Raw genomic sequence first — 20,787 nt, forward strand, 5'->3', positions numbered from 1 at the left:
GAAGGTGCCTGCAGACCTAATATCAGCGCAGGTGCCCGGCCTCGATCCATCTTCCTTAGGAGCCAGCTGACAAAACTAACTGTCTCAGTGCCGTAGCCAGGTAAAACACGACCGGTAGGAGGAGGACATGCAAACAGAGCGGAGAGCTAGTGCTATTGCTGCCCTCCCTGCTCCCCTCCCCATAAAACCCTCGACCCCAGGACGGACCGATGGTGAGAACATCTCACACATGACCGGCGGAACCACGATGCTGCTAGAAGTCAAGGTGAAGAAGCGCTGAGCATCACAGACCAAGAGGAACCCACTGCTCTCATGCAGGCACCTGGAGCAGCCTCAGATCTGAGCCACGCATCCCAGGGGCTGCCCAAGCCCTCACCAGCATCTATTTATTTCCAGCAGAAAAGGCAACACCGCGGGGTTGTTCTTCATCCCAGCCCCCATGGTTGCTCCACACCAGCACCATGAAAGGACTGAAGCTCCCCCAGGTCCTCTGCACTGCACACAAGGCAGCTGCAATACGCAACCCAGCACAGAAACCCAGGAGAGGTGAGGACACTCAAGATCCCTCAGGGTCTCCTAAGGGGAATAAGCAGCCACCATATTATTTTTTTTAGATTCTGCATCAGGCAAAAAGAAAAAATTAAAAAAAAAGCATTAGAGAAAAATCATCTCGAAGCTAAAGCTAATCCTGGTCAACAACTGGCCTACAACCCAGCTACGCCTTAAATAATGTAGTGCTTTATCAAACATTCATAGTGATGCACAAAGTGATGAACAATGCGTGCCTGACATTTATATAAATATAGTTCCTGATGGCTTGTTTTCCTTGGACAGCCAAAACTTCACAGCTTATCTTCCGTGAGCTTGTGATTTCGCCTGGACGAAAAGCACTTTGGACACCTGGGGAATCAGGGCTACTGCACACAAAACTGGCACGGCGTCTCCACCAGGCGTCAGCAGCCTCACAAAACCCAGCAAAAGCCCACCTTAAAAGAGCCGTTGTTGACCCGAGGAGCCGCAAGTCACCCAGCTGTAGCTGGGAGAGGGGATGACCAAGGGCATTTCTTCTCACATGGGATGTCATGCTGCGTCGGGGCGAGACCAACCCGAGCCTTGCAAAATGGCGATAAACCAGGGGGACTTCCCGAAACTGCCATCCCTATGGGATGCTGAGCAAAATGCGGGCATATTTAAACACCCCTTTTCTCCTCCATTCCCTACGGCACCATCAGAAGCAGCTTTTCCATCTGCTTCTTCCTTCCTCTGTCTTATGAAATTATGAACAGAATATGGCAAAAGGAGGGGCGAAAACCAAGAAAAACGCATCAGGAAATCTAACCTACGAGCCTCTTCTCAACAGCAACGTTTACTGCAGGGTAGAAAGGGCCCTTACTGGCCTCAGAGATGCTCAAGCCTTAATTAGTCATTAAGCACAGTACCCGCCTTGGCCAGGGGGATGCAGGACCAGAAGGGGCCACCAGCCCTGGGGAGCTTCCCCATCCCTTCTGACCTGCTACTGAAGGCATGGAGGCACGTTGGATGTGGGTCTCGCTGGGGGACCTCCTGGGCACGCTCCCATGCATCCGTGATGCTGCCTTAGGCCACTTTCTGGGGGGTGTAAGGAAGGGGCACCATGTCCCAAAGGGCCACCAGGCCAAGAGACCATCCTTCCCTCTCGCCACGTTGATGGGGACAACCCGAATTTTGGATGAAGGCAACCAGTTCGGTGTGACAGGATGATCCAAAAAAACCTAAAACTCCAGCCTGGCAGCTCTCCGTTCAGATCTCAAAAGGCAATTAATATATTAATTATGACTGTGTTTATCTCCCTGGAAAGCAAAGCTTTTCCCTGGCAGGTATGGACATTTTCAAATCAACACTGAAGTCAGAGCTGGCATCACCACGAAACCGAAGGATTCAACGGCATGTTCATTGTAACCTCTGCAGCTGGGACCCCTAGTCATTGCATTAATGCACTCAAATCAGCTGGAATTAAGCACGCGGGACATAAAAACAAGTTTAATTTCTCTAACAACTAGAGACACTAGCTAAGCACACGCTTAAATGCTTTCCCAAACTGGGACCCAATTCCTCCCCTATTGGGCCTCATTGTTTTTTAGTTCTTTAAAGCTGAAATTTGCAGCCAGGTTTTTCAGCCAGGAATAGCCGACTGAGAAAAAAAACAGAGAAAAAAAAAAAAAAACCAACCCAACACTTTCCACTGGCAGGCAACACGAATATACATTTTCAAAGGTCTCTGTAAATTACGCAAGGAGTTGGCGGGGATTAGAGCTGGGAAAGCTGATCACGTACAAAGAGGGTCATGATCCCATCAGGTCACTGGAAAGAAGACAGAGCCCCAAGACACATCAGATGCCGGCCTGACGCACTGTCCCATTTTACCCTTCAGGCCCGGCAAACGTTAAGTCATCATTTTATTTATTAAAGGCTCAGAAAGCCTCTGGTTAATGCTGGGATTCACGGTGTCACTGCGTCTGCCTACCAGAGCAAACGGCAGCTGCTCCCAGCCCCGGGGCCGGCACAGCCCAGCACGGCCAGGATCACCCCACGGCAGCAGCCACGAGCCCGGACGGGTGAGATGTCCCCTCGAGGACGCTGGGTGTCAGCTCAGGGATGGCAACATCAGGCCGGTCATCCTGCTCCCGTTGCCCATGGGCCCTCCCTTCTCCATCACGGAGGAGAACACCATCACGCTGCCCATTACGAGGGCATCACCTCACACCCTGTCTTTAAATCCCACCACCAAGATACCGCAGAGCTCTTATCTCCGTAAAGAATAGCAGCTCTAGGGCACAGCTTAACTACCTGCCCTCCTCTTCCACATCTCGGCCCTCAGACATCCCTTTCCCCAGCCCTGACACAGCGACCTCGGGCCAGAGAGCTGCCTTACCTCTGCCCTGCAGGAGTCTTCGCTGGGAGGCGAAGATGATGGCTGAGATGTGGCCACCAGAACAGCTGCTCCAGTGCTGGTGGGTGGCATAAGGAGCTCCCTTGCCTCATCACCAGGACCCTTCCCTTCTATCTCAAACCTAGGCCATTTGTCTCCCCTTCCAAAACCCATAGAATCCTAGAATCATAGAATGTGTTGGGTTGGAAAGGACCTCTAAAGGCCATCTAGTCCAACCCCCCTGCAGTCAGCAGGGACATCTTCAACTAGATCAGATTGCTCAGAGCCTCATCAAGCCTGGCCTTGAATGTCTCCAGGGATGGGGCCTCCACCACCTCTCTGGGCAACCTGGGCCAGTGTCTCATCACCCTCATTATAAAGAACTTCTTCTCCTGGACCGTAGCACGCAGAGCAGTTTGGCAGGAGGCTGTTGGGGCCACAACCCCTTACATTAGCAGTTCTCAGCGTCTCCTTATGTTGTCCTGTCTGCTCTCTCGCTCGGCTCCACTCTCCAACTCAGTCAAGGACCAGACCATTAAGTAACACAACCAGGGTTACCAAAGCAGCCGGTGGCAGAGTGGAGCTGGATCTACATCTCCAGGTTTGCTCTAGGTGCCAGAGCATCTTTCAGGCATGCTCAAAAGCCTCTCGCTATCACTACAGAGAACAGCATCCATGGATTAAGGAAGAGAAACTTCAGAGCTTTACCTAACACAGCAGGTGAGGAGAAAGTCCAGGAGATACGAATTCAAGATGACTGCACAACCACACCTTTGATATTCCTATGGCATTAATCATTGGTACCATCAGTAATAAGTCCTGTCTCCTGTCTAGACTTGGAGGCCATACCCAGACTGCAGAGTCTGTGAAGCCAGCACAAAGGCCCGCTTGAAAAATTCTGTTTTTGAACATGAAAGAAATTGAGAAAATAAAGATGGGTCCTTTGTTGCAGGACTGGAATTGCAGATACTCCATTTTCAAGTCTGACATCTATTTTCTCCTCAGTTTTCACCCAGCAGAAGTTCTGCTTCTCACTGATCCTCAGAGATTTGGTTTGGCAAATTCTTCTCGTTGGGGAACGCGGGGGTAACCCCACATTCAGGCTTGCTGGATTTTTATCTGCCTTCATTTGCTAACTCCCTCTCCGGGCGTCCAACGTGTCCCACCTGGGAACGCAGCGGTGCTGCCTACGATAGACCGGGGCCACTCGATGGACAGAAGCAAAGGGCTCCTGCTGCAGCAGGATGAAACCATGTTGGTAAAGATGCGAGACAGGTATATTAAAAGACAAAAGCAAGCTAGGAATTCCCAAAGGGCTGCAGCTTGAGGCTGTCTGCTCGGGAAAGGCAGGAAAGCAGAAATCATCAGGAGCATGGACTGGAAACTACCCAGGGACCTGAGGCACGGCTCCCGGAGGCAGCGAAGACACTGACATCACCCGCATGAATTTATCCAAAACCCGTTAATAGCGGAACACTGTGTACACATCAGGACTGGGTTTGGACACAGGGGTCTCCCCAGTGAAGGCCAAGACCCCAGGAACCTCAACCCCGCACCCGCAGACCCCCCTCGGCACCACACACCCACGGGGCACAAAGCCCTAGAGACCTTCTGATTGCCAGAGAGAACCCAAAACCGCGAGGATCCTTTTGGCTAGTTAGGACTGCCCAGCAATTGCCTCCTTCCTCGCTCCATTTCATTTTATTATATTAATAAAAAAAAAAAAAAAGACTACATTTTCTTCTTAAACTGCCTCAGATTTTTCTTCGGTCTAAATTCATCTGGGCTCTGTGCAATGTCACCAGGTCAGTTTGTGCTCCTGCTGCAATTCTAATTTTGTCAGCTTTCCATTTTCTAGGGAGTTGGGAGATTTTTCTTCCTTCCTTCCTTTTTTTTTTTCCCTCCCCCCAAGTCAAAAATGATTTTGCATAACAGTAATAATGCTAATGGCCCTGCACAGCGCATCCAGATTTCAGCTGCAGCTAGGGAGAAATAAACATCTCATCTTTGCCCTGCTGTTTATCTACCCACAGCAGAGCCTGGTATCAGGTCAGAACCTGTAATTTCATTAACTTTATCACTCAGACGCGCTTGTTGCTAGATGTCATTATTCAGCACATTGCTCCCGTGTTTTGTTTGCGCTGGGCTTCACTTCAGATGCTCCGGTGCCACGCGGGAGTATCCTTCCCATCCGCATCGCAGCAGAACGCTGCCTCGGAGTTGGGAGGAGAGTTTGGCTCGTTCCTCCGTGCTCTGCGCGCCCACGATTTGCACAACGTTTGTGCTGCTCGACCTCCTGGCCAGGGACTATCCCGTTTTGCAGCGCTGCAGAATCATCCGCTGCACCCCTGATACATCCAGAAGCTCCACCTGGGGAAGAAAAAAACCCCACGCTCTTCCTCGTGGAAAGGGGGAGCGAGCCCAGCGGTGTGGGATGCACCCATCCCGAACGATGGGAAGCGCCCGCCGCCGGCACGACCCGGCACCTGCAAATCCATCACTGCCCGGCACGCGAGGGAAGCGAGCGGCGCAGGCAGGTGGAGGGCGAGCCGAAACGCTCCATCTTCATCCGATTTGCCATCCCTGGTAATTAATGCTGGGAAGTGACACTTGAAAGAGCCTCTAGTGACAGGCCCTGCGATGATACCGTTTGGAGCCCGCTGACAAGTCCCAGCTGATAGCTTATCACAACGCTGCGCTGCAAGAACGGCAAGGAGAGCTTCTCCCTCCGGCGCTGATGGACTCCCCGGGATGCGGCACTGCTCCTTGCCCGGCGCTGGTGATCCCACCAAAGCCTGGTGGCTCCGGCCAGGCAGCCGGGCACCGGGGGAACAGCTGGCCCCAGCTCAGCTGGGTTTGCCTTGACGCATCCATCTTCAATCCACCTGTAAATCCGTGCCTGAGCAGAACTGATTTCCAGCCCCTGGGGATCTCTCCAGGTACGCCGGGTGTCTGCTTGTGCCAACTGCGGAGCTTCTCCCCCCACCTGCCACATCCCCTGGGGAATCCCGGCTGCATCTGCTGCCCGCCGGCAGGCCGACGTGTCTGTGTGCGCGGCACGGCCAGCACCCCAAAAATCACCGCCTTTGCCAGGCGGTGCGCAAAGCTCACAGCACATATATTTATATTGCTGGTGTAAAAATCCTAAATCCTGAACTACAGCCATTCGGCAACCCAAGCTCTGGCTAGCTCCAGCAGAGAGGAGCAACCAGCGCATACCATAGCTTGACTCCTTCAGCAAAGCCTCATCGAGAGCATCCATCCGGGAGTAAACACACAATAAACTGGCACGGTTTGAAAGGATGAGACCAGGCAAGGCACAAACCTGTCTCGATCCAAGGATCCAAGGTGCAAAGCCCGACGGCATCACAAGCTGAATTGGTGGTGGGAGCATTTGTGATCAGATCTCACAGCCTGGGGTAGCCCTGGCCCTGCAGGCAGCTTGCAGCCCCAGCATGGGGGGATTTTTCAGTCAGTAGAAGTTCCTTATTGCCAATTCCTGAAGCCCTCCGATAGTTTAATATTCTGCCCTAGATCTTGTTTACTATTATGTTTTGAAGAGGACTGAAATGCAGTTACTGCTGTCTTCCCCACTCACACGACTCTAAATAATTTATAGAAAAGCAAAACAAAGAAGAGAATATGAAAGAATAAAAAAGGCAGCTCAGTTACGATATATGAAGGTTTTCATTTGTTCATTCTCACCGAAGCAGAGGGTTGGGGAAACATCTCTTAACACCGGGGGCCGGTAACAGCCAGCCGTACACAAAGGGGGATGCTCAGATCGGCACTCGAGGACGGGAGATGGGCCCTTGGGCACCTCTGCGTTTGTTTGAGCAATGATAACCATCGCTGTTGTAATAACTTTGCTTAGAAGAGGAAAGAGCAAAAAGCACTCTAAGGGTGGAAGAAACACAACCTCCAGCCACCACTTATAGCCATCGCAGGCGCAGGGACCTGCTTTCCGGATGCGATGCATCACCAGGGCTTTTCACCGGCTCCGATGCTCAGAGCTGCACGGTCTCCTCCACGGAGCCGAAGAGAGTCCTTCTCCCCATCCCTGCCACCACGGGTGCTGTCACAGCGACCCCTCAGTCTTTATGGGAATCCCACATGCTGATGGGAAGAAGGGAGGGATGCTCCAGCATCACCCCAAGAGCCCCTTCCCTGCACAGAGGGAGACAGCGCATCCCTTCCTCGCTCCTGCTGGAGCCACTCAGCAATTAGCACTAATGTACTTTGCTTTTGTTTATTCAAACGCATTTTACCATGCCTTGCAGGTGAGCAATATTAAGTGGCTTCTAATAACATTTCAATAAGCAGAGGTGGGTGTTGCAGCTTCTGAGAGACAGACTTTAAAAACAGAGGCAATCAAGCGTGCGTTAGCCCAGACACTCTGGGGAAAGCGCCGCTAGCCTCCGCGCAGGAGGAACATCCCCCGAGTCACGCAGTGGTACCCGTGCGGCACCCCCCGGGTCCATCCGTCCCCGCGCACAGCCTGGGGACAGCACACAGACCCTGCCTGACCCCCTCGGCGGTGGTTCTCCAAGTGCAGAGAGCAGAACAACACGGTCCAGCAGCACGGGTTTTATCCGCAGTAAAGAGAACAACTAAATAAAGAGCAGCCAGTCCAGCCCGCTTTATACAGGCTCTCGCACTGGCCTCCCCGTAGAGCTCAAGTGCCTCCCAGCAGTGCATTAAGGGACACCAGCAGCTCCTGTCACCCGTGGTTTGGTCTCTGCTCCCAGGAGGAACCATACGGGCCGACAGCAGGTAAGGCGCCTCCCCTGCTATCAAGCCCTGGCCGTATGGGCTCCCCCCTGCTCCCCCATACAGGCAGCAATGGGTGCTGTCACGTACACTGTGACCCCAGGGGACCTTGTCTGTCCGTCCTATTGCATCCAACCTTCGGCTACGTGCTGTGCCCATGTGTTCAAGGCCAGGCTGGACGGAGCTTTGAGCAACCTGGTCTAGTGGAAGGTGTCCCTGCTCACGGCAGGGAACTACATGATCTTTAAGGTCCCTCCCAACCCAAACGATTCTATGATTTTGTGATTCTATCTTGGACCGCTTTTCCCAGAGGGACCCCACTGCTACTTTCTTCCCGAGCTGGGCAGAGCTTTGGGGAGGGGGAACCTCAAAGGGACCAAAGCTCCTCCAAATCCCAAGCCCAGCACCTTCAGGGAAGGCACGAAGCACCCGCAGCACCTCGCCTGATCGGGGACAGGCAGTCCTGCCCAGCTCTCGCTGCCCAGCTCCCCGCGGCTACTGGCAGGGGATTTCTACCTTACAACAGCGGCGCTACCCAATATTATACAGTACAAGCAGTCAGCACCACAAGGGACAGGCAGCAGCCACAACCTACACTTATGGAATCGTATAGGCTTCTTTCTAACCTGGCCTACAGATGGCCAGCAGGTCAAGGGAGGTGATTCTCCCCCTCTACTCCACTCTCATGAGACCCCACCTGGAGTACTGTGTCCAATTCTGGAGTCCCTACTACAAGAAAGGTATGGACGTGCTGGAATGTGTCCAGAGAAGGGCCACAAGGATGATCAGAGGGCTGGAGCACCTCTCCTGCAAGGACAGACTGAGAGAGTTGGGGTTGTTCAGTCTGGAGAAAAGAAGGCTCCGAGGAGACCTTATAGTGGCCTACCAGTATCTTAACGGGGCCTACAAGAAAGCTGGGGAGAGACTTTTTAGGATGTCGGGTAATGGCAGGACTAAAAGGAATGGATTAAAACTAGAGATGGGTCGATTCAGAGTGGACGTTAGGAAGAAGTTCTTCACCATGAGGGTGGTGAGACACTGGAACAGGTTGCCCAGAGAGGTGGTGGAAGCCCCATCCCTGGAAGTTTTTAAGGTCAGGCTGGCTGGGGCTCTGAGCAACCTGATCTAGTGGGAGGTGTCCCTGCCCAGGGCAGGGAGGTTAGAACTAGATGATCTTTAAGGTCCCCTCCAACCCTAATGATTCTTTGACTCTATATAACGCTGTACCTGCCACGTCAAACACCACAAGTGGGGAATGGCTCACAGCTGGGGTCTGTCCACATGGATTCAGCTCCGAGCTTCTTCCCGCAATGAGAATTTTTCTGATCTGCCATTTCCAACTCCACACACAGGGCTCCTACGTGCTTGCCTTAAATCTACAGCCCTGATGACTTTGTTTGCGGGTAACTACAGGATCATTTGTCTGATTGCTCGGAGAATAAAGCACAGGGGATGTTTTGCCGCTCATGGAAAATGCAGCTTTATAGAGCAGCTCCCGAAGGAGCATCAAGGCTCAGCAGGCTGGCAGAGCCCCAGCGCACCGACACATTCGCTCGCTAGAACTGATGCCCCGCTCGAGAGCAAGGCAATGAACACATTTCTGCCACCCAGAGAGCGAAGACTGGCCTGATTGATGCCCATGCGCCAGCACTCACCCACGGCCAGGAGTCGGCGTGAATCCCAGCATTCCCGTCCTGTTGAGCAGCCCGTCACAGTGGGAGCACACGCTCACGACGACGCCTCGTGCTGCCCTGTGCAAGGCGCTGCACAAGCCCACAGCAAAGGAGTAACTCCCCTCCCTGGGGAAATTCCAGCTCTGCTCCCCCAGCCAGGCATCCCCTGTCCCACCAGGGGTTTCACAGAGGTCTCTGCCTTTGCTGGGACCAGACACACCACCAAACCTGAAAGCAGAGCCCTCAGCTTCCCATCTCATCACGCCCACCGGCTCATGCTGGAAACAGGAGACTGGTTTTGGAAGAGGATGCAGCAAAGGAGACGGGTCAAAGCCCAGGACGCTGGTTCTCCACGGAGCTCCCAAGCACACAGCTCACACGCTCCTACTGCCCCTGAACCACCAGTGAAGGGCAGCCAGGGAGTGCTGCCAGATCAGACGACCTGGTCCTCGGGGCTGGCAATGGCAGCTGAGGGCTCACAGCTACCGTGCCTCAGTTTCCCCAGCACCACACAAAGGTGATCTGTCTCTCAGGAAGGGCAGCTTCAGGACAAAGGCTGCAAACCATCTTGTAGATGTCAGCTGAGGACCAAAGCCTGGAGAGCCAAGTGCCAGCCACTAGGACTACATACGGATGAGCCATCCTTTCAAGGTGACGTTGCACAGGACACCCCAGCAGGGGATGGGGTGAGGGAAAGAGCAGAGAGAAAAGCCACAAACCTTTCTTTTCGTAGTCAGGCTTCTCCTCCCCGCCCCGGCCCAGGCTCTCCAGCGTCCGCGTCACCTGGCTGCCAAACTCATCCTCCCTGGTGCTCGGCTCTGCCCGCCGCGGTGTCTCCTCCTCCTCCTCGTCCTCGTAGTCGTCCAGGATGGGGGTCTCACGGATGGGCACCCCAATGACCGAGTTGTGGGCTTGGAGACGTGAGTTGCGGAAGCTCTCGCGGGCCTGGGGGCCCAGCAGCACCGAGGGGATGTAGTGGATCTCGTGGGTGGCCTCCGTGCTGGCACTCTTCTGTGGGATGCGGCGGCGCTTGTGCCAGCGCCGCTGGGCGTACAGAGCCACCGTGAAGACCAAGAGGAGCAGGAGCAGCGCGATCAGCCCACCCTGCAGAGGAGAGCAAAGGACAGGGTCAGGAGATGCAGAGGGCACAGGGATGGGTGAGGAGATGCAGAGGGACGGACCAGGGGATGCAGAGGGCACAGCGATAGACCAGGGGATGCAGATGGCACCGTGACGGACCAGGGGTTGCTGCGACCAGCATCCACGGACTCTCTCCTCTTCCACCCCCAGAGCACACTTCCATCAATGCTCCCTGAACTGCACACAGGTGGGTTCATGGAACAGCCACCTCTGAGGTGGGACATCACAGCCAGCAGCAGCAGGGTGGCAGAGGTGGCCTTTGGCCGGGGACAGTGCAGTGACACCCCCGGCTCAGCTCTGCCCAAGTTATTTTGCCCACTTTCCCAGGGACCCTGGGACCCTCTCAGGACCTGGGACCTCTCCCAGGGTGTTCCTACCACGCACCCCGTGGGTCCCACCCAGGGGCTGAAGTGGGCAAGCACCCCCTCCCGCCCCGCACCGGGAGGTGGGAAAGGAGACAAATCGCATCCCACCGCTTAGGAGAAAAAACCTCATTAAAACAACCCAGGCACCGACAGGGGAGCAGTAAAGTCTCAGCAGAGTCACGCGACATTTCACACCAACGACGGTGCAACAAATGGCACTGCAGAACGGCCGCCCCCTGGGGCACGGTTACCCCAACTCCACCATCGCGGGCTGCGATTTGCCAACGGTTTCAAGGAGACTTCAGCTGCAGACCCGGGGGCACAGCACAACGCATTCCAGACCAAAACCTCCTCTGCAAAGCCCTCTTCTTCCCTCCCCTCCCAGTTTTCTTCAGCATAGCTCCCAACTACATTACCATCCAAAATAAAAAAAAAATAAAAAAAATAATAAAAAAAACAACTTTACAGAAAATAATAAACTTCTTAAATATCTATGTGTGCATGGAATTGGTCTCTCTTCCCAAAGGAGCCAGGCTGGGAAGCACCAAAGGGAGCCAGCCCTGCCTCTGACCACTCAGGAGGATAAATTCGGCCGCGCCGCTGAGCCCCACGCAGGCAGAAGCCGCGTGTGTGTGTGCCAGCTCCCAGCCTCTTCATCTCCACGGCGTCGGAGCAGTTTTACCCCGTGGCAGGGGATGTAAATCAGGAGCGGTGAGAGCAACGGGGGCTCTGAAGCGCGACAGGGGACAGCCAGGGCAGAGCAGGCGTTTCTTTGGCACGGGGGATGCCACGGCCCAGGACTCTAGAGAGCGTGCGAAAGCAAAGCCGAGACACGCAAGTAGTTCATCTGCATTCGATACAAAGCACCATACCGTATCCGGAGCTAGAGCATGGCTCATAAACAGGATCAGCTGGAAAGAGGTGGCATGGAAAAAAATCACAGCTCACGGGATGAGTTCGCTGGGGGAGAGGCCTCGGGAGCTGGAGGAGAGATGCTTCCCTGGACCAGCCCGGCACCACAACCTGCCGCAGAGAGGAGCCCAGCCCAGCATCTCCCACCAGGAAACCCCTCCTCTCCCCCGCCTATTGGTACTAATAGGAGCAAGGCTCAGGGATTCAGGACATTGCTCAGCTTGACTTCCCCAGTTTAGGTGACGTGCCATCAGGAAAGGCAGTTCAGCGGCCAGGAGATGCTGAGGGACCTCTGCGTGGGAGAACAGCAGGGCTCGCTGAGCTGACCAGGTCCATGCCCTGCAGTACCACAGCTCCCAAAGGACCATCAGGATGAGGACCCTTCATGGCCTTCCATGCTCAGAAGCAAGAAACAACACGGACACCTCAACCCAGAAGAGCAGAAACACATTTCCTTGGGTCCAGCTCAGCTCCTGACACACAAAGAGACCCCAGAGCATCACAGGAGCTCCCCATGTGAGCCACCCACATGCCCCAGCTCCAAAATGGTGCTGTTTCCTTGGAAGTCCTGTTTTCTGGAGAGAAACCACAGCACATCAGACCCTCCAAAAGGGAGGTCCAGTGACAAGGACACAGCAGGGCCGTAAACTTCAACATGACAAACCACACTGCAAAAATCAGGTCCGGCTTGTGTGCCAGCATCCTTCCAGCAAAGCGAGGGCTCTCACTTTACAGAAGGGTTTCAGAACACCACTCATGGACACGACTGCTGGGAAAAGCCTTCTCCAAGGCCGCACCATCGTGAAGCCACCAAGCTGTCCAGCTGGGATATCGCTCATGCCCGGGTGCTCTCTGCATCTGCCAAGCGGCTGCAGGGCAGAGCGGGGCAGAGCTCTCCGCACCCACAGGCACATGGGCACTTGCCCTCCCTGGAAAAGCACAACCAGAGACAACTCAGACGCTCGGAAAAGTCCAGGGTGACCAAGAAAGCCCTGCGTGAGGAGCACTTTGCTGGCTGGATGCACAGAAGGGATCTGGGCACCCATGGCAGCACCAGGGCCACGTCCCTGCCTGGCTGGGCTCACCTTGCCTCTGCCCCGGGAAGTGGCTTGGAGCAGCTAAACCTGTCACCATATTGAATTACAGACCGGTGGGGGTTGGCAGGGCCCTCTGGAGATCACCCAGTCCAGCCCCCGGCCAGAGCAGGGTCACCCAGAGCAGGTGGCACAGGAACGTGTCCAGGCGGGGTTGGAATGTCTCCAGAGACGGAGACTCCCCCACCTCTCTGGGCAGCCTGTGCCAGGGCTCTGCCACCCCACAGGAAAGAAGTTCCTCCTCATGTTTAGGTGCCTGTTACCCCTTGTCCTGTCACTGGGCACCACTGAAAAGAGCCTGGCCCCATCCTCCTGACACCCCCCCTTTCGCTATTTATAAGTGTTGATAAGATCCCCCCTCAGCTGTCTTTTTTCCAGACTGAAGAGACCCAAATCCCTCAGCCTTTCTCCATCAGAGAGGTGTTCAGTCCCCTCAGCATCTTGGTAGCCCTTTGCTGTCTCCTCTCCAGCAGTTCTCTGGCCTTCTTGAACCGGAGAGCCCAGAACTGGACACAGTACTCCAGGTGCGGCCTCCCCAGGGCAGAGCAGAGGGGGAGGATGACCTCCCTCGACCTGCTGGCCACACTCTTCTTGATGCCCCCCAGGATGCCATTGGCCTTCTTGGCCACAAGGGCACATTGCTGGCTCATGGTCATCCTGTTGTCCACCAGGACTCCCAGGTCTCTTTCCACAGAGATTTTAAATTAAAGATCTCTCTGCTTAGGAGAAATTACAAAAAGGCGTAAAGGCACACAGATTATTAGCGTTGTTTCCCCCCGCCCAGTTTGGGAACAACAGGGTGGGCTCAAACAAGCCGAGGGCTCCCAGCCCAGCCCAGCCACAGCTCCCACATCCTTTGGGGATGAGCCGGAGGTCTCTGCTCCGCCAGCCACCGAGACAACGTCCCCTCTCTGCCTGGGAACGGCCAGGGGTGCCCGTGCCAGCCCCAACGTGAGCACTCATGGGCTCGTAGCCATCAGCTCAGTTTCGACGGGCTCCTTCCGTCCCTGACCCCGTGCCGGCAGCTGCTTGTTTAACCACAGTACACACACACCGGGAGAGCTTCCTGGGGAAAAGCGGGAAAAAAAAAGAGAGTCAAACTTAGGAGGCATTCAAGCCAGCCTCATTTTAATCTATTTTTCATGTTAAATTATCCAACTGAGGGAGCGGGAGAGAGAAAGGGGAAGGAAGGGATAATATGAGAAATGTTTTATTTGACAATGTGTCATTCGGAAACTGATTATTTCTGTCTCCGAGCTTTTTAATATTCCCAAACAATGGCCAAGCCGCGCGGGGATTTGGTATTCTAAGGCTGGATTTATAATACTCTGTTCTGCAGTGATAAGAACACGGGCCTTTAATCCTCTGAGCTGTGAACATGCATATTCTCCCACGTAATGTCCTTCCCGCCGCGCTCCCGCGTGCCCCCGCCGGCCAAGCAGGAGCCACCGGGCACCTGAGGCTTGTTGAGACCTACGGGAGAGGAGGAGGAGGGACAGGAGGAGGAGGATGGGGGAGAAGGCAGCTGGTGGAGACAACCCACGCGTGTGCAGAACTGCAGGGTGCATGGCACAGGAGCGAATCCCAGCTGAAGGTGGAAAGCAGCAAGGCTGGGAATAATTTGAAGGACAGAGGGAAAACTGAAGGAGGAAGCCACCTCGAAGCCCAAGAGATTGGGTGCTCATACAAATCATGAAGGCTGTCAAGCTGCCGACCTGGAGGGCACTCACTTCTCGGGCATCCGTTCGAGGTGCGGAACTATTCCTGAGCAGCAAGAGGACGCATGTGCTTCTTCGAACACAAGCCACCGCACTTCCCTACCAAAAGTGGTGAAGGATGAGGGAGCCCTGCTGCTCCTCTGGAGTCTGGACAAACTCTTTCTTGTAACTCTGGCCTTTCTCGACTCTGCCTGGGTTCCTCGGCCAGCTCTGCTCCCCGCTGTGGATGCAGTGCGGCTCCCCGAGGATTCCTCCAGCTTTGCAGTCAAACACAGAGCAACCACAGCGACTCAGGAGAGCAAGCTCTGAGGATCTGCTGGCCACCACAGCAAAAAGGGCTGAAGTCACAGAAGAAGGTCCCAGGCAGGAGGAGGAGAAGAATCAGGAATTGTATCAGGAATAGTGTGGTGAGCCGGACTAGGGAAGTGATCATCCCCCTGTACTCGGCACTGGTGAGGCCCCACCTCGAGTACTGCGTTCAGTTTTGGGCCCCTCGCTACAAGAGGGACATTGAGGTGTTGGAGCATGTCCAGAGAAGGGCTACAAAGCTGGTGAGGGGTCTGGAGGACAAACCTTATGAAGAACGACTGAGGGAGCTGGGGTTGTTTAGCCTGGAGAAGAGGAGGCTGAGGGGAGACCTTATCACCCTCTACAACTCCCTGAAAGGAGGTTGTAGAGAGATGGGGGCTGACCTCTTCTCCCTGGTGACAAGCGATAGGACGAGGGGAAACGGGTTCAAGTTACGTCAGGGGAGGTTTAGATTGGATATTAGGAGACATTTTTTCACTGAAAGTGTTATTAAACATTGGAATAGGCTGCCCAGGGAGGTGGTGGATTCACTATCTCTGGAGGTGTTTAAAAAAAGGGTAGATGGGGCACTTAGGGACATGGTTTAGAAGTGGCTCTTGTCAGGGTAGGCTAAAGGTTGGACTCGATGATCTTAAAGGTCCCTTCCAACCTCAACAATTCTATGATTCTATGATTCTAAGATGGTTTGGGCTGGGCAGACCTCTTACACCAAAGCATCCCTTCTGTGGGTCAAAGCAAAACCAGTGCACAGCAGCGCAGCACTGAGCCCGGTGCTGACCCGAACCCCTCCTGCTGCTTCATCCAAACACCGATACAAAGGTTTGTCCTGCAGGAAAAAAAAATAATCCCTATTTCTTTTCTAACTTTGAAGCCACTATTGCTCACACACGACATCCAAAACCAATTATTGTCCCACCATCTCTACAACCAGCCCCATCTCGACCTACCCGCTGCGGGGCAAAACGGGGTTCTCGCAGCCCGGGGCCATCGCTCCAAGGACAGTCCCCTGGGACAGTCCCCCGGGACTGTGCCCAGCACAAACCCTGCGCAAAGACCCCTGCCCCGATGGCTTCGGAGAGCTGGGTTGACACCCCAATGGGACCCCGATGCCGGAGCATCACATTGCCCTGCGCCATCCCAGCGGGAGAACCATGGAAGGCAAACACGTACCAGCAATAACCACACAATCCTCAGAGCGCTTCACACTGTGTACTTTTCCCTTTCTTTCCTTGCTGGCCGTGAAGGTAATTAAACACTAGAACAATTTACCAAGGGTTGTAGTGGATTATCCATCACTGTCAATTTTTTTTTATATATTTTGTTTGAAATCAAGCCTGGATGCTTTTAGAAAAGTTATGCTTTATTTCAAATGAGAAATAGAGGCTTCAGGAAATTCTTGTGCTCTGTGCGGCGCTGGAGAGCAGAGCAGATGATCCCACAGTCCCTTCTGGTCTTCTAGTCCCTCAATTTTGTCCTCCCCAGGCTTCTTCATTAGTCACAGCATTCAGCTCTAGAGCATCTTATCTCTCTTTCAAAAATCACAGAATGGGTTGGGTTGGAAGGGACCTTAAAGACCATCTAGTTCCAAGCGCCCTGCCCTGGGCAGGGACACCTCCCACCAGCCCAGGTTGCTCCAAGCCCCGTCCAACCTGGCCTTGAACCCCTCCAGGGATGGGGCAGCCACAGCTTCTCTGGGCAACCTGGGCCAGGGGCTCACCACCCTCAGGGTGAACAATTTCTTCCTGAAATCTCATCTAAGTCTCCCCTCTTTCAGTTTAAAACCAGCACCCCTTGTTCTATCACCCCCCTCCCTGATCCAGAGTCCCTCCCCAGCTTTCCTGGAGCCCCTTTAGGGACTGGAAGGGGCTCTAAGGTCTCCCCGGAGCCTTCTCTTCTCCAGGCTGAACCCCCCCAGCTCTCTCAGCCTGTCCCCACAGCAGAGGGGCTCCAGCACTCCCAGCATCTCCGGGGCCTCCTCTGGACCTGCTCCAACATTTCATCCCTTCCCAGATCATCCCAGACGCAGGAAGCACCACCAGACCGTGGACACAAGCGAGGATGGCACATCCAGCCAACAGCAACCAATGGAGAGATGCCACCATGAAGGACCGAGCCTCGGACTCCAGCAAACAAACCTCTCCTGGCTCCCCTCAGCCATTGCCGAGGGCTATAATAAAGCAGCGCTCAACGAGCAGGTGTAGCAAACATTTGCATTAGGTTTTAGCCATGCTGTAATTTGAGCTAACAGATTTCTAATTAATTTAATGAAAAACAATGGTGAATGGCAGCACAGAGACCTGATAAATGCTGCTTCAGCAGGCAGAGGCTTGCTCCTGGGCACAGGTCCTCCGAGGCCACGTCCCAGGGTGAACCACAACCAGAGCTGGGAACATCCACATTAGGCATTACAACGGTGACTGTTAATTAGCAATCAATCCTTTTGGCCAAACCCTTTGGTGCAGCCAAACTCAGAGAGGACGCCCGTCGGTGCCCAGGCCGGTCAGGGGCAGCCCCAGGCCTGTCCATCCTCTACCTCCCAGCCCCACCAGCAGGTCCCTTCCCCAGGGCAGACCCTGCACCCCCAACCCAGCTACACTCAGGACGACTTTGGAAGAAAAATACCATATTTAACGAGTTGGGTTGCATAGCATCTGCTTCTTCCCTTTCCAGATCAAACCTCTGCACCACGCCAGCATCTCCCTAGGACTCCTGTGCCTTATTGCTCTTTCCCTCTTTGCTGTACCTCTCAATTTAAATATTTCTTCTGCAAATCTTAATTAACATGCTGTTTGCACCTTCTTTCAGATCATTAACGATGAAAAATAAGGCTGATCTCTGCAGACAGCTCTCAGAGTCTTCCCTCTCCTGCACGCTGCCGTTTATCATGACCTCCTCTGCACCCTGCCGCTTCCTCACCCTCCTGGGGCACAGGAGATGCCCGCAGACGGCACACCATCCCTCCGGCTTTAAAAAACAGCAGGGCAAGGGAAAGGATGTTATATAGCGTGCTCTTCCCTAGTGCGGGGATAACACCAGCCTCTGGCTGTCATCCCCGTAACGAGGGAGTTGTGCTGTTTGCTGCAGAATCAAGGTTTCTGTTTCTGCACCCACGGCCCTCCTGTCTGCCTCCGCGTCCTCCCCCTCTCGTGTCCCTGTGCACTGGCCCATGGCAAACAGGCAGAAAGGGTCTCAGAAATACCAGTATCTCTTCAGCTTTGTGATACAAGGAGATGGGCAGAAGAAAGAGGTCCCTGATCAGCCCGTCCACTAATGCACAACATACAGGAGGGCAGGGAAGGGTTCCCGCAGCCACCCAAAGGCATGAGGAGGGAGAGGACAGGAGAGAAACAGGGATTCGGGAAGCAGGCTTAGCGAGAAGCAATCGTATCTCCCACGAGAGGAGAGGAGGGTTCATGGATAGAAATGGAGCAGTAGCACCTGGAGTATGGGAAGGCGCTAGGTCCTGTTCTGGCAGATGCTCACACGGACACAGCCCTGACCGAGCCTGCGTGGTCCTCACGCAGCCGCTGGAGCAGAAGGGAAGCACCAACGTACACCGAGGGTGGAAGGACGCTTAGCCTCCTCTGCATCCACGGTGGATGGCAGGAGAAGTTGTGAGCTTGGCGTGCAGTGAGGGACACTCAAGAAGAAACACAACTGCAAGAAGCCATGATGCTCCCAGGAGAGCTGGGACATCTCCGTCACTGGAGGTCACCTGCCCAAGATGCAGAGCAGTGCTGGCACACCGCGGGCACACAGGGGTCCTGCCAGCTCCCTCCTCCTCCAGCTACCCCTCCTAACGGTGGGCAGCTTCTGTCTGGAGGAGACATTGCCCACCCCATCCATGAATCACAACCACCCTCTGACAGCACATACCCCCACGAGCCGCAGGGGTCAGCAAACGAGCCCATGGGTGAGCATCAGGCAGGGAAACTGAGGCCGAGCACGAGGAGGAGAGCAAGGACGAGCACCAAGCCAGCACAAAACACACCTCCAGAGAGATCCCAATCCTGTCCTCATCTCAAAACCACTCACCCCCACTGCTCCATCCCCGATATGGGGCAAATCTACTAAAAAATACAGCATTTTCTCCCTGTACGCTTCAAATCCTCACTCAAGCACCGCTTCACCAAGGTGCTTAACCCCACGCTTAACTTTAAATATGTGTTTAATTCCCATTACAGTCCATGAGACCATAGCACACGCCTCAGCGCTTTGCTGAGCGGGGACGGCTGCTTGAATTGTGGCCTGAAGGGAACCGTATTATGTCTTTTCCCCCCCCCCACCTTTTTTCCACAGCTCTTACAACGTCACCAAGCCCCAGCGACGATGGGGCAGCGTCTTCTGTTATCGCAGCCGTGTCACCCAGCCCTGCCCAGAGCCAACAGCACCGACGAACCACCCTCTGTGAAAGGGTTTATACCGGCGCAGGATCTGGCCCAGAGGTTTGAAAGGAAGGGATCCCATGGGATCGCTCCATGTGGATCCGGCATACGCGGCTGTTCTGCTTGCCATGCCGTACGCACATGCATCAGGCATAAATTTAATAGCATATAAAGTCCCGCAAAGCATCACACACGCAAAAGAGATGAGAGTTACAGTTGCTGTGGGAACCATAACTTTAAAATCTGACGCTTCTGCATTAAAAAAAAATAAAAAAAAAATATAACGAGTCAGACAAAAAGTCACATTTCCATACAATTTTTGGGTTTTGGCTTGTTTTGTTTTTTTTTTTTTAAGCCACGCTAAATTTTGTTTTGCTGTTTCATCCAAGAAGGGAAACAAAAAGGAGGAGTGAACCTGCCAATCAGATGTTCCAGTAAATGCTTATTTGAATGGTCTCCCAGGCGCCGGCTGTGTGCAAGCACCCAAATACACAAACCTCAACCACACCGAACGCGTCTGCATATCCCGCGCCGCACGTCTTGCTGGGATGACAATTCAAAATGACTCCTAATCCATTTTTATGATGTTTAAAAAAAAAAAAAAAGGCGGCATTTATTTGCAGTGAACTGAAGGAGGAGGGCTGGAGGTGATTTTATTAAGCACCTGATTGCCAACTCTTTTTAAAGCCAGAGCGCAGATTGCATAAATTGTGATTTTAATGCGCGCTAAACAGTTCACCTGAATCGGCTGACCCGCTAACCCAGAGCTTGGCCTCCGAGAGGGAAGATTTTAAAATGCATAAGGTCTCGTGTGTTCGCACTCATGTTTCCCTAATGCGGGCGGGCTGGCTGAGCCCAACGCTCCAAGACAAATGCTTCTTTCTTTTTCCTTTCCCAAGGAGTTTCAATTACTGAGCCCCATCCCTCCTCCCTGCCAAACCTGCTAGAGACACCTCCATGTGTTCCTCCTGCTCGGCTAATTTACACCCAGGACCTTGACCTGCATTTTAGCCATATTCCAAAGGGGAATTAAGAACAAACTACCTTGCTTTTAAATAAAAAAAGTCACCCTGTCCGCAGTAAGTCCCTCCCAGCACACAAGGGGTCTCACTGAGGGGCTGCCACGCGTCACGGGTTGGGGCTGCCCAGGGTTGTGCCAACACACAACGCACCTTGTGCCTGGTGAAGGGGTTGAGGCACCATCCCTGGAGGTGTTTAACAGACGGGCAGACACAATGCTCAGAGATATGGGTTAGCGATGGTTTTTGTCAGAGTTAGGTTGATGGTTGGACGCGATGATCTGAAAGGTCCCTTCCAACCCTTATTCTATGATTAAACACAGGGCTAAAGGCACGTCCCTCAAAGCCAGCAAGCATAGAGCCACCAACGTCCCCCTCTGCACCCTCTTCAGAGCAGAGCCCAAGCCCCGACTGCCCACAGGGACCCAGCTTGGGCAAGAAGCATCCCAACGGCCGGCCAAGCTGCCCTGTGGCTGCATCCCAAGAAAGGCAGC

At 54.0% G+C, this 20,787-nt stretch overlaps 1 protein-coding gene across 1 annotated transcript in view; it reads right to left on the bottom strand.

Annotated features, from left to right (window-relative positions):
* Positions 1 to 20,787, bottom strand: part of ASTN2 (astrotactin 2) — a 374,972-nt gene that overhangs the window by 266,513 nt on the left and 87,672 nt on the right. Inside the window, exon 3 of the mRNA XM_063352726.1 lies at positions 10,071 to 10,455. Coding sequence (XP_063208796.1) covers positions 10,071 to 10,455 — 385 coding nt within the window. The remainder of the gene's footprint in view (positions 1 to 10,070; positions 10,456 to 20,787) is intronic.

This window comes from Chroicocephalus ridibundus, chromosome 15, assembly GCF_963924245.1.
Source record: "Chroicocephalus ridibundus chromosome 15, bChrRid1.1, whole genome shotgun sequence".
Lineage (NCBI taxonomy): Eukaryota > Metazoa > Chordata > Aves > Charadriiformes > Laridae > Chroicocephalus > Chroicocephalus ridibundus.